Consider the following 13,860-nt stretch of genomic DNA (forward strand, 5'->3'; position numbering starts at 1 on the left):
GGCCTGGAGAAAAAAAAATAATAATAACCACATTCCTCTCTTATTTTCTTTATTTTGCCATGGTATCCCTCATGAACAGGTTGGCAGCAGTCATCACCATAAATTGATCTTTTACCACCGTGTCTGGTTCCAACTGATTGTCAGTAATGCAGAGCTTGTATTAAGCTAAATTTATAATTCCGTAACAAACATATAATTACTAATGACCATATATATGACCAACTATATATAAATCAGCAATTATTAGCTGATTTGTTAACTTAAACTACTGATTATGAAATCTGGCCATTTCTTAGAAACTTTATAATTTCTTAAGTACAAAGAGGGTAAGAGGGAAGTTGAAATTATTTCTTCATAGAGCTATGAATTTCTTAATCCTTAAGAACAAGGGTGGAACAATTTAAATACTAATATGGGCTTGGCATACAAAGAGAGATATGCAGCTGAAATCCTGATCCTATTCAATGAATGCAAATTGAGGATGCAGGGCTGTACAGAAACTAGATCCTCAGACAGCTGATAAACAGCCAAAAATCTTATTACATTTACATAACTTGAGCTGGCAATGCATGCTTGCAGCCCGTAAAGCCAAATATAACCTGGGCTGCATGAAAAGCAACGTGGCCAGCAGAGAAAGGGAGGTGATTTTCCACCTCCACTCTGCACTCGTTAGACCCTACCTGGAGTCCTGCACCCAGCCCTAGAGCCCCCCCCAGCACAAGAAGGACATGGGGTTGTTGGAGTGAATCCAGAGTCCAGATGATCAGAAGGCTGAAGGCACCTCTCCTACAAAGACAGGCTAAGGGAGTTGCGGTTGTTCAGTCTGGAGACAAGAAGGCTCCAGGGAGACCTCATCACAGCCTTCCAGTACCTAAAGGAGGCCTACAAGAAAGCTGGGGAGGGACTCTTTGTCATGGGGTACAGTGACAGGACAAGGGGGAATGGCTTTAAACTAACAGAGGGGAGATTTAAGTTAGACATTAGTAAAAAAGTTCTTTGGTAAAAAAAAAAAAAAACGATGGTGAGGCACTGGAACAGGTTGCCCAGAAGAGCTGTGTATGCCCCATCCGAAGTGTTCAAGGCCAGGATGGGGGCTTTGAGCAACCTGATCTAGTGAGAGGTTTCCCTGTCCATGGCAGAGAGTGGGAATTATCTGAAATTAGAGGTCCCTTCCAAACCAACCCATTCCATGATTCTATGATAACCGTTTTTGTATGTTTACATTTGTATTCACGCATTTCAATACATATCTATATACTATTGCATGTGCACTTTAGGATTCCTTTAAATAAGCTATTTTACATTTACTTTGAAATACGTTACTTTAAACCTGACATGCTAAGAATATGTTAAGGCATGGCAAAACAAATAGGTTGATCCTGTCCCCCAGATATTGGGGAATTCATGTGAAGTCCGTCAATGTTAAACTATTATGCAGATCCCAGAAGAACTGCAGGAATGCTGTTATAGTTGCACGGGGTGTTCCAGAATTTATCTGAGATCTCTGTGGTACAAATATCACTGCATGAGTAACACTAGCCAGGTGAATTCTCAGGAATCCTGCCTGAATCCCAAGTAAATTCATTATATGTACCATGGCCCTTTGACACCTCTCTTGCCCCAAGAATAGAGTCCTGGCTAGTCTGCTGTACAAAAGTTCAGACCCTAATTCATGCATCTCCTTCATGCATGCTCCTCCATCTTTGTAATTCAAAGCAGCAGTGAAATAATGCGATGAATGTTTAAAAGCTTAGGCCTCAATGAATTTCAAGCAGTGTAAGAGACTACATTAATGTAGGTGGGCTTTATGCACTCCTTTGAGTATGATACCAAGTATCTAATACCAGAATTAATACGATGGGTGTTAGTTTTGCCAAAACAATAAATAATTGTAAAAATACAGAACTGAACTGCTTGCATAAACATTTACTGGATACTTGGTGTTCTTGCAACAGGGAAACAATTTAAGCTGGTAAGGGAATATAAGCTATATAAATTGAAACATCTTGCATGAAAAGGAGAACAATATGTGCACCCCTAACCTCTCAACACACCATAATCATCTGTTTTTAAAGGGATCAAAGGGTAGCTGAGAGCAATGGAAACAAACCCATCTACTTTTATGGGTTTTGAACCAAAATACAGTTGAGCAATTCCACAGCTCCCATACGATTTTCTGGAAACACTCTTAATGCAACTGTCAGTGACAATTGAAAACTTTAAATGCTATTTCCGTTCTGCAGAAATTAGGAAAGACATTTGTCCCACATCAGTTAAAATAGGGATCTTTAAGTCTTTCCATAAATATTTACAGATTCCTATTGTGTCATTAGTGTATTTTTCTGAGCTGCATATTAAACAGGTTATTTAAGATGTTGTTTTGCTGCCGAGAAAGCAAATACTCATGAACTGGGGAGCTGCTATATAACCCAACTTAAGATAATCTTCATAAACCGAACAGGATACATAAATATTCAGACCCATTAAAAACATCCCATCCTATGTTAATTCTCAAAAAGCATGACTCACGGGGAAACTTTTCTTCATGGACAGAAAATCAGTATAGACCATAAAGAATCTTTGCATATAGTGCAAAGTCATTCTTAGCATGAATCACTACCTCTAGTACATGACTTGCATCAAGACAGGAGGGTTTTCATGGTCCCAATACTGGTCAAGCCCTTGCTGAAATTGGTGTACAGCTTTCTTCCAAATCTGGAGCTACCTAAACTTTCTCATTTAGCTACACAGTAATAGCTTCAGTATTTGTGCTGGTGTGATGGATTGGAGTTACATTCTCAGCCATAAGACGGTATCATTTAAATATGAACCACAATATTTTTGGAATGACTTAACGTATTCCTATTTTGGCAAAAAGTGGACTTTTACAGCTCATATTAGTGCCTTCAAAAGTAGAAAGGTATCAGATTACACATTATACTAATCAGCTTCCAGTAAGCATAAGTCATACCGCAAACAACATCTGTAATAGTTATTTGCATGTACTAAAGAACTACTGCCAATTTACAAGATTAAAAAAGAGGTTTTGTTGAAAAGATTTAAGAAATAATTTTATAAATGTACACTATTTTGCACATAAATTTATCTTTTGTTACACCATGAATGAGAATATATTATGTAATAACAAAAAGTGAAACCAAAGGGAAACAGTGCAACTGTCCAGCTGTGCTCCCTTCTACACAAAGATGAGCTGGAAGTGAAAGCCTGAATTCCCTCATTCTTTCAGGTTTTGTTCCGCTCCAACAGTATTATGACAGGCAAAAAAGTTTTACAAGCCAAATTACAGTCACACAGCTGGTTTCTGAGCCCTTCCTGGTAAGCAGGAAAGCAATGTTTCCTCTTCCTCCAAGTCACTTATATATTCCTCAGCCTGGAAAAGAGAAGGCTGAGGGGAGACCTCATCACAGCCTACAGCTTCCTCATGAAGGGGAGCGGAGGGGCCGGCGCCAATCTATTCTCTTTAGTCACCAGTGATAGGACCCAAGGGAATGGAGTCAGGCTGTAACAGGCGAGGTTCAGGCTGGATATCAGGAACAGGTTCTGCACCCAGAGGGTGGTCGCACACTGGAACAAGCTCACCGGGGACATAGTCACGGCACCAAGCCCATTAGAATTTAAGAAGAGCTTGGACTATGCTCTCAGACACGTGGTCTGAATTTTTGGGTAGACCTGTGTGAAGCCAGGAGATGGACTCCATGATCGCTGTGGATCCCTTCCAACTCAGGATATTGTACGATTCTATGGTTCTATATAGCTTGGTCATTTAGATGAAATATAGAAGGATTGGGAGTGCCAAGCATGCAACCACACGTCAGTATTAGGTATTGCATCTGGAGTACCAATTGAATGATGATGTAGTAAGCACCTGTTTGCACAGGTCACTCCACACCCTAGTCCAGACCTTGGTAAGCTAACAATTCCCTGTACTCCTGTTATTTCCACTGCCTTTTTCAACAGAATACTCTTGAGTAAGACACAGAAGAAACAAATTGCAAAATAAATGCTACAGCAAAAACATTCTGCATAAAGGAGCCAGCAATAAAGCACTCAAATCATCTCTTCTCAAGGTATCTTATCAAGATATCAACGATATCAAGATACCCTACTATGTGGTCTGTTTTACTCAAACAAGAGTTAAGTTTTTATTTATAGCCAAAAAATCTGTAGGACTGATAAAATTTTCAAATCTTCCCACCCACACCACCCAAGATTTTCTAATACAAGCTATATTCACCCCATATATACATATATGCTGATAAAGTAATCCAACAATACTCCATTTATTATTTTAGAGAATCTAACTTTTTTCAGTTCACAGACAACATAAGAGAAGTTGTGATAACATCCAGAAAAAAAAAGTAGCAGTTACCACATCTTGTGTTTTCGGTTTTGTTATCTCTATACCAGAATCAAATTGCAGCAGCAATAACAATTTTAAAACTAAAAAATATACCATGCTTTCCAACACTGATATAGTACATTCATTGATGTGGTGTTTTTCCTTTCTCTTTTTCTTCTCCCAGCTTTAAACGAAGTCTTTTTCCCCCATATTTTGGGTAGCTATTTCCCTAAGAGTACTTTTTTTTTTGCTTTCTAATCTGTAAAACAGATGGAAGATGGTTTTTAAAAAGCCTTTCTTCCACATCTAAGTTTCAGTCTTTTCCCTTCATCTCAATTTATTTACCTGTCCTCTGACTTTTGTGGCTACATACGTGAAGTGACAACCTCATATGCAATTAATTTATGGTTTAAACTATTAGTTAAGCATTTCAGAAAACATGAATGAAGAAATAACTCTCACTGTTTCTTCTGAAGCAACAAAAGGCTCTCTTACAGAGGATACAAATGTGCTTATATTGTGGCACATTAGTAAGAAGAGAAGTTTTTTATGTTTCAAAAAAAGAAACCTAAACTGTTGATATGAGGAGATGGTTCCTGTCCATTCCTGTTGAAGCAGTCCCTGTAAATGTGCAAAAATACAACATCACTGCTTTTCATCTTCCCTCTAGCCTGCTAAGCTACGACGCCCTACAAACAAAAACATCAAAACACAGGCAACATGTTCAGCAGCTTGGCAAGTGTTTTCTGTTTCCATTCATCTCAACTATGACATAGCATAACCATTATATTCTTTAAAATAATAATAATAATTAAAAAGTAGAAAAAATGCGATGAGGAAGATGGACAAAAGCTTTTAGCAACTGAATCAAGCAGCTTAAACAGGTATTAAACGCTAAAAAATAATGTGATAAAAAAGCAGAAGCCATACATTTTCTTGTTCTCATTCTCAATTCAAATTAAAAACATGTTTTTAAAACAGCATCTTTATTTAATTTGGGGAAAAAAAGTACTTTTGTACCTTGGCAAAAAGATGGAGACAAAAGCTTCCTGATCCAAACAAAACGACAAATCTTGGCACTTTTGTCATCTAAACTACACAAGGAGACACACTTAAATTACAAGCTGATGTCATAACTTTGACAAGAAGTGTTGATGGCTGCAAGCCTTTTTCATCAAAACATTTGTAAAATAAAGGCTTTGATGAGTTAATGTCATAAATATATTCCATCTAATGCTGTTTTCCAAGACTAATTTATCTTTGAAATACTTAATGTGAAAACAGAGTGTAGCGTGTCTTGTGTACAGTACCCGTGTTTAATGTTGAGAATATTAAGCCAACTCTTTCAACTAAAAAGAGCAGGCAGATTTCTAGTGGCAGAGTCAAACTTTGTAGAATGACAGAATATCAGAGTTGGAAGGGACCCATAAAGACCATGGAGTCCAACTCCTGGGTCCCCTAAGGACCATCTGAAAAACCAAACCATATGTCTGAGAGCATTGTCCAAACCGTTCTTGAACTCCAGCAGCTCGGTGGTGTGACCACAGCCCTGGGGAGCCTGTCCCAGTGCCCGACCACCCTCTGGGTGCAGAACCTTTCCCTAACCCCCAGCCTGACCCTCCCCTGTCCCAGCTCCATGCCGTTCCCTCGGGTCCTGTCGCTGTCCCCAGAGAGCAGAGCTCAGCTCCTGCCCCTCTGCTCCCCTCCTAAGGGAGCTGCAGGCCGCCATGAGGCCTCCCCTCAGCCTGCTCTGCTTGGGGCTGAGCAAACCAAGGGTCTTTTTGGGCCTGTGGCAAAGGACGTCAGCTGCTCTTCATATGTCTCATCCTCTACACCCTTCACCAGCTTTGTAGTCCTCCCTTGGATGCTCTCTGATAGTTTTATGTCCTTTTTATAATGAGCATAAAATCTTCACACAGCACTGGAGGTGAGGCCCCACCAGTGCAGAGCAGAGCAGGACAATCCCTTCCCTCTACCAGCTAGCAGTGCCGTGCCTGATGCACCCCAGGGTGCGGCTGGCCCTCCTGGCCGCCAGGACACACTGTTAATCTTGTTCATCTACCAAGAGTAAGGCTCTCTCTGCTCCTTCAAAAATACAATTTACAGGTATTTCGGTTGCTTCTTCTACATTGTAACATCCTAATTCAGTTCTTAGCAAAGATGTTATTTATTATGATTGGCTGGAATACAGCATATTTTTAACTCCTGCTACAAGATACTCCTTTGTGTTAAGAATAAATGGAAATCCTAAATTAATTTTGATGTAGTTTACGCATACAGCAACATCGGCCAGTATCTGGTCAACGACCACAGAGTTTTAATTTCTACACTCACAAAGAATTGTCATGATTTACCTGTGATTTCATCTCATAAAGCGTAGCATCCTCTGGAGTTAACTGAAGTGCTTCATCCCACTTCTGAATAGCCTCCCGGTACCTGCAGTTAAAACAATATTACACTCTCACTACATTTAAATGAAACTTATATTAAGAATTTCTATTTTAAAAACCGACATTTTCCTAATTAAAGTGCCAAAGCATCTCATTAATATTAATGTCTTTTCTAATCACTTCCTCATAAAACATGCTGAATGAATTGCATTGAGGAACTGGGTATTTCTTTTTGTGACCACTGAGTGTTAAGTACTACCGTACAACTTGCCTCAACTGAATTTACAAGTTAACACAGGAAACCTATGTCAAACCAATGAACGAAAGTTAGAATTCTTGAACTTAATCCAGTTCCCCTCGTTGTCAAAAATCATGTTCAGTCACTTATTATAAAACATAATCTGAATGCAACATGCCTTACTACAATTATCATTTCAAATTTGTTTTCAACCTCAAAAGCTTGTTGGAGTTACACACCAGCATTTCTGTATTGTTACGTAGACTAAAATACCTAAGTTCAAGTAACTTTGGTATATAAGGAAAAAAAGGAAACAGAAAGTAAACAGGTATACTAAAATCATTCAACTTTGGGAAGATACACAGTAGCTTTGTAATATGTTGCCCTCCCCTAGAAAACAGAAAAAATGAGTTCACCAAACCACATAAAAAGTAGGTCTTTGACTAAACAAAGAGATGGAACTTTGACAAACCTATACTAGGGTTTTAAACTACACCGAAAAACTGTGACAGCATAATAAACAGTTAGAGGGGTGCAATCTTCCAGACTAAAAGAAAGCCACATATTAGCATCAACGAGTCTGCCGAATGCAGCAACTTCTCTGAATCCTCCATTTCAAAATTCACCTTTGACACAGAACTGTGTAGGAACCATTACATTTCTATTAACTTCACTGTGAAGGTACAAAAGCAGTTACTTTTGAAATACGCACTGCACTTTTAATATAGCGCAGGTAAAACTAGTTTTCATACACACGTGATAGTTATAATAGTTATCTTCAGCCATTCCCATTCTCTCTTCTCTTTCCCTTTCCCCATTTTTCAGTCCTCTGGCTTGCATCACACCAAATCAGTCACATAAAGACCACAAACTTCTGAACTGATCAGAAGCAAGTAATAGATTGGAAAAGCAACACAACTGAAGTTGAGCACTCAGTAATGATTCAGGTATTATTTCTAAATGTTTGTAGGTGACACTGCTAAGTATGCATAGTACTCAAATAAAACACAAGTAAAAAGATGTTTCAATACATTTTCCCATTTCCTCAAAGTTTAGCTTCCAGCTGTGCATTTGCAATCTCAGTTCATTCTCCATGGGCAGGTGTTCAAACTACAGGAAGCATAACCAATTTTTTTACGTGTTAGTAGAAACATAAGCCATAATTTAGTTAGCAAGAAAAACACTTTTTCAGTAGAAAACTATAGCTTTGTCTAAACCCAGCACAGACACAGCACAACAAAACTTTCATTAGCTACGATAAATACACCAGTAAAGGGGATTTTGAGCTCAGTTAGGCAATGTCCTGGCCATGCAGGAAGCCACAAGACAGTGAGTGTAGGGGAAGAAAAAAAAAAAAAAGTTAGAAACAGAAGACTTTAGAAACCTGAGCAAACACAGTGACATTATTTAATAGATAGAAAAGAAGGTACAACACTGGCATTCTGGAAGTAGAAAGGCATAAGATCAAAGCTTCTTTTCAAGAACAACCATTTTACTTCTACGAAGAGGACATCATAGTTCATCAAAATATCAATCTAATGAGAAAAAACTCACAGCAAGAGCACACTACCTCTGAAGGTAGTGTCAAATATAGGCAAATATAGCCCAAAATTCTGTTGAGTTTTGCTGCCAATTTGTCAACAGTCTGTCAACAGAATAAAGATAGTCTAGGGAAAGTAGGCCATTCATTCACAAAAACATTGCACCCTGTGTATGATATATGTTTGAATAGAGCAGCTCAGTGATACAAAAGGTGCAGAAGAGTAAACATTCATTTGTCGGAAAAAAAAAAAAATCAATCTTTGACAAAAGGGAAAAACTACTGATACTGTTCTGAATTAGAGAAAGTGAACCATGCTGCTTGCTCAAGTGAGTCAAACTTTGGAAAAAAATATTTTCTATAAAGATAGTTCTTTGTCAAAGAATTGTCTTCCTCATTCTTCTAAAAGAGAAGATTACAAACTGTATTAAGTATCAGAAGCCCTGCAGAAAAAGTCAACTGGGAATATAGTTGTAGAGATACAGTTGTAAAAACAGTGTTCCAGTAAAACCATATGTCTTGGCTGACATAAGAAATGAGCTAACATGTAGGTAGAGTTGCTAAAATAAAAAAATTAAAAACTTGATCATTTTACTGTCCCTCAGGATCCTGTTGAACTGAATTGTACAGGACCTTTATCATTGTAAGGAAGAAGAAATAATTTTGAAAAAGAGAGCTTCAATATAAATATTCATGCTCTGGGTTTAATTGAAACAAATTTAATGAATATTCCACTTGCTATTCCCATTTCTTTTCTTAGAAAGCAAATAAACTCATACAATTGAGTTACTAGCATGTAACAAGGCAGTATCCATCAGCCAAGCTGCAAAAACTACCGTGTCATGTCTGGTAAAGAATTTTTGCTTAATGCTGTTCCATTTATCTTAATGCAGATCACATGCCTAACTTAACTCCTTCCAATGTGCCTGACAGAGAATGAGAGCACATATATCCAGAACACATGCTATATATAGCACAGATGATGTACAGCAACGTGCAATTGAATCCTATGTGCCTTCAGAAAAAAAGGATATGAAACCTAGTACTTAAAAAAATTAACTTGCAACACAAACAAGAATGAGGCTCAAAAACCCCAGACCCATCCACTGGTGATATTATAAACATTCCTCAGAAAACTCTGATATTTATCACAGTGGGAAATAGTTCCAGCATCAGCAGGCTGGGGGCCTACTGGCTGGAAAGCAACTTTGCAGAAAAAAAAAAAAAAAAAAAAAAAAAAAAAACCAACAACAACAACAAAAAAAAAAAACACGAGTCCTGGTGGCCAGCAAACTGAGTATAAGCCAGCAACATGCCCCCATAGAAAGGAAGCCCAACATCATCATGGAGGGCTTTAAGCATCACCAGCAGGTTGAGGGAGGGGATCTTTCTCAGCTCTGGTGAGATGGTATCTGGAGCGCAGGGTCCAGGTTCAGGCTGCCCAGCACAAGAGAGATATGAACCAGGGGCCACAAAGATGACTGAAGGCATGGAGGGCCCTATCATGTAAGGAGAGGCTAAGAGATATGAACTGTGCAGAGCCTTTTCTTCTCTGAGAAGAGATCTTATCAAAAAAAGGGAGATCTTATCAAAGCGTAGAGATATCTGATTCAGAAGTGGGTGCAGGAATAAAGAAGATAGAGCCAAACTCTTCTCATTGGTGCCCAGCAACAGAAAAAAGAGGCAATGGGCATAAAGTGACACAGAGGAAATTCTGTTTAGATGTAAGAAATAAATTTAAAAAAATACTATAAAGGGTGACTGAATATTGGCACAGGTTGCCCACAGAGGTGGTAGAGTGTCCATCATTTAAGATATCCAAACCCCAATTGAGCAAGCTGCTCTAGTTGATCCTGCTTTGAGGTAGAAAATGGAGTAGAAAAATGTCCTGGGGTTTATTAGGATTATGTATGATTGTATGACACCAGCAACTTCAGTGGCATCTAGTTTAAAAGGACATCCGATCATCTCCTGACAAAATGAAAACAAAACAGAATCTTACAAAGTCATTAATTTTCACACATCCAGGATTACTATAAGGCTTATCTAATGTAACCATAAAGAAATCACAGAACATTAATAATGGCCGTATATTCATTTTATATAAAATCAAATTAATATTGCTGCAAAAGTAAAACCCTAATATGCATTGTAACTAAGCCTCTAAACTTCCGTAATACAAAACATTTTTAAGAAAAAAATTGTCTTATTTTGAAGTATTGAGTTGCTATTTATGCAAGTACAAAGATACAGTATACTGACTTTTATCTACCCACAGTGATTTCAATGAAATAGTACACCTTACTACAAAGCAAAAGATTATGCAATTATAACCAGAACATAGTTATTATTTTCTTCACTGAAATGTCAAAAAAACAAGAAATTACTGAAAACTGGACACATCTGGGATGGTTTCAGAGTACAAGATGTGATGGATCTTGCCAATTATTATTTAACGACATGAAATCCCATGGCTCCCCTGAAATACTAAAATTGCTCTCTTAAGACATGCTACTGACCATCTGGGAGCTATAGAGACTTGGCAGATTTTCGTACAGCTTTGTGAACTTATGAAACAAACATCTTATGCTTACACTTCATTTTTTCAATAACACTTCTGGGAAAACGGGATCTCTTGTGCTCTTAAACAAAACTGTTATGCCAAATTTGTATATTCATTAATTGTATTTAATTAGATGCTTTTGGGTTTAAAAAAAAATACAAAAAAATACAAAAAAAAAAAAAAACTTGATTCAAGTTACATATAATACACCAGAGTCATGTAGTTTTACTCTGACAGGCTTGCCTCAGTTGATGCTTCAGGCAGAGACTGAAACAGGGCACATACAGAATGACATTGAAAACTTCTTAAGATATACTGAAGAAATGAGATGGTAGCAAATTCAGAAGACACACCTGCAGGAGAGAGGCAAGTCACAGAAGTGCCATGTCAGCAGAAAAGAGGATTTAACATCCCCAAAATTGTCAGGGACTTGGATAGGATCAGATGTCTCAGGAGGACGATGAACAACACAGTTAGACAGAGGCCAGAGGAAAACAAAATTTCAAGAAGAGCATGTTGAATACTTGAACCATATCACAGAGGATGAAGGTGAAAGGTCTGTGGCCACCAGAAACATCAGCAAGAGCAATCTTAATAGAGTGTTGGGGCAAATTCATCAAACTTTGGTGGAAGCTAGAGGAAAAGAACACCAGCCAGTAGCTATACAGGGTACATAAAATGGAAAGGAGAGAGAAATGAAAAGCCAATGAGAATCTGATTATAGGAACCAACTTTCTTTTTCACAAGCTGGGTGATGATGCAGGGTTGCACTGTGGGAGAGGATTCATGAACAGGTGAAGGAGAAAACTAAAAGCAATAAAGGAGAATAGTAGCACAGCTTTCTTGGGTTAAACAACCTCAAAGTCCTCTATGACAGACAGATCTTTTTATAGTAAAATGCTTCCTCTGCTGGTTGTGGGGAGGGAACTGGTACTTTATATAAGCATCTAGCAAGAACAACATGCAATAGCAGGTTAAAACATTTTTTTTTTGTTAATCTAATTTTGTTAATCCATTGTTAGTGACCTACAGCACATTTAAGCTCACAGGCAGACTTCCCAAGATTATTACGTCTTCAAACTTTTTTTTTTTTTTTTAATTGTAGATAATTCTGATGCTATTGATGAATCACCAACAGGCTGCAGCTCAACAGTATAGTTATTTTATGGTAAATAATGTACTCTACATTACCTGTGATTTTAAAGGGATAAAGTTAAAACTGTCTGCTTTGCTACCTGCTACAGCTTCAAAGGAAACATTTTTTTTTTTTTTAAACAGGCTGATTCAAGTATGGCCACACTAATTACCACAGGTAAAGAAGTACGTTATAGCTCTTCAACACCAACTAACCACATACATGTTCTTACCCCACAGCAAATGCCAGATAAATGCAAACAAGCTTGTTGTAGCTCTCCTTCAAGTTGGTGAACTATACAGAACTTACCATTGGACAAAACAGCATGCATACAGCTGATGCCCATCATTTCAAAGCTTAACTATTCATAAGAGTTCATGTTCCTGCATATATTAGACCCCATGATATCAGGTCATTGATATCCAGGCACACATAGTGTAAACAGTGAAAAGAAGTCAGATTTATGTAGCAGAATTTTTTATGCAGCAAAATTCTGTTACAACTAAATCAGCTGAATATACCCTATAATTAAACAGCTCCACAATTACTTCAAAGAGACTTATCTCTCTTAGGAACTTCCACAGAAGAGCAGATGAGAAATACCATTTCATCACATGCCAAAACAATTACCATCCATCATCATGCCAAAATTACAAAATGAGGTTTTCAACATGAGTTCAATCTCAGTTTCTGAAGCTGTATTTCATCGGCACATGTACCAATGGACGTTTTTATCATTTCATCTATTAGGTAAATGCAGTTCCTTTTGAAACTGCCTTTGTCAAAGAAAACCTACCAAATCCAATAACAGAGAAAGGTATTCCTGTAGCTAATGTGCAGGAGTGAAAAACATGTAATCAGGATTCTGGTACTCTCTCTGATCGAGACATCCTTCCTCATGCAGAGTAACACTTTAATTTTCTCACATAAAACATGTGAAGAAACCTTATCAGAAATCATTTACTACTTCATGATTATTTTATTTTTTGAGGGTCAGGTATGCAGCATACTCCAGTAAATTATTTTAATGACAAACGACAGGAGTTAATGCAACAAATTGAAAGTAGTAGATAATGATGGGAGTAACCAGTGTCTAGACTTGACAGTCTGTCGTAAGATGTCTTTCACAAAAACATTTTACATTTAACTGTGACCAGAGGGCCCTGCTGCCTTTGTCATGTTTTATATCCTTCTTTACAATCTGGCAAATCTGATTCACGGTCAAAACCACTCAGATACTGCACTTACCTGTAAGAAGACAAGCTAATTTGCAACACAAATGCAACTTATCTGGCAGCTAGTCAATTCTCTCACTGCTAACTGAAAAACTACTACTATCAGTATGCACAGTTACAGGGCTTTGTCCTCAAGGAGAGCTCTGGAAAGTGTGTATGTGCATGCATATGCTTGTGTTTATTCTAGAACCATGAAATACTTATTTCACCTCTGATGAACACAAAATTGTGTTCATCACACAATGCTGATTGAGAAGCATTGCTTCAGGAAAGACATAAGTACATATTTTTTCTTCTTAAAATAATCCTTACAATCAGCATAAACCTGAACAAGTTGCAGGCTGCTAAACAAAATCTTAGCTAAACATGTCAATTACACTCAAAATTCTAAAAACTGGG

At 37.8% G+C, this 13,860-nt stretch overlaps 1 protein-coding gene across 1 annotated transcript in view; it reads right to left on the reverse strand.

The window, feature by feature from the left end:
- The window catches only part of TTC33 (tetratricopeptide repeat domain 33), a 51,301-nt gene that overhangs the window by 18,999 nt on the left and 18,442 nt on the right, over positions 1-13,860 (reverse strand). Inside the window, exon 2 of the mRNA XM_027447032.3 lies at positions 6,715-6,796. Coding sequence (XP_027302833.1) covers positions 6,715-6,796 — 82 coding nt within the window. The remainder of the gene's footprint in view (positions 1-6,714; positions 6,797-13,860) is intronic.

The sequence above is a fragment of the Anas platyrhynchos genome, chromosome Z, assembly GCF_047663525.1.
Source record: "Anas platyrhynchos isolate ZD024472 breed Pekin duck chromosome Z, IASCAAS_PekinDuck_T2T, whole genome shotgun sequence".
Lineage (NCBI taxonomy): Eukaryota > Metazoa > Chordata > Aves > Anseriformes > Anatidae > Anas > Anas platyrhynchos.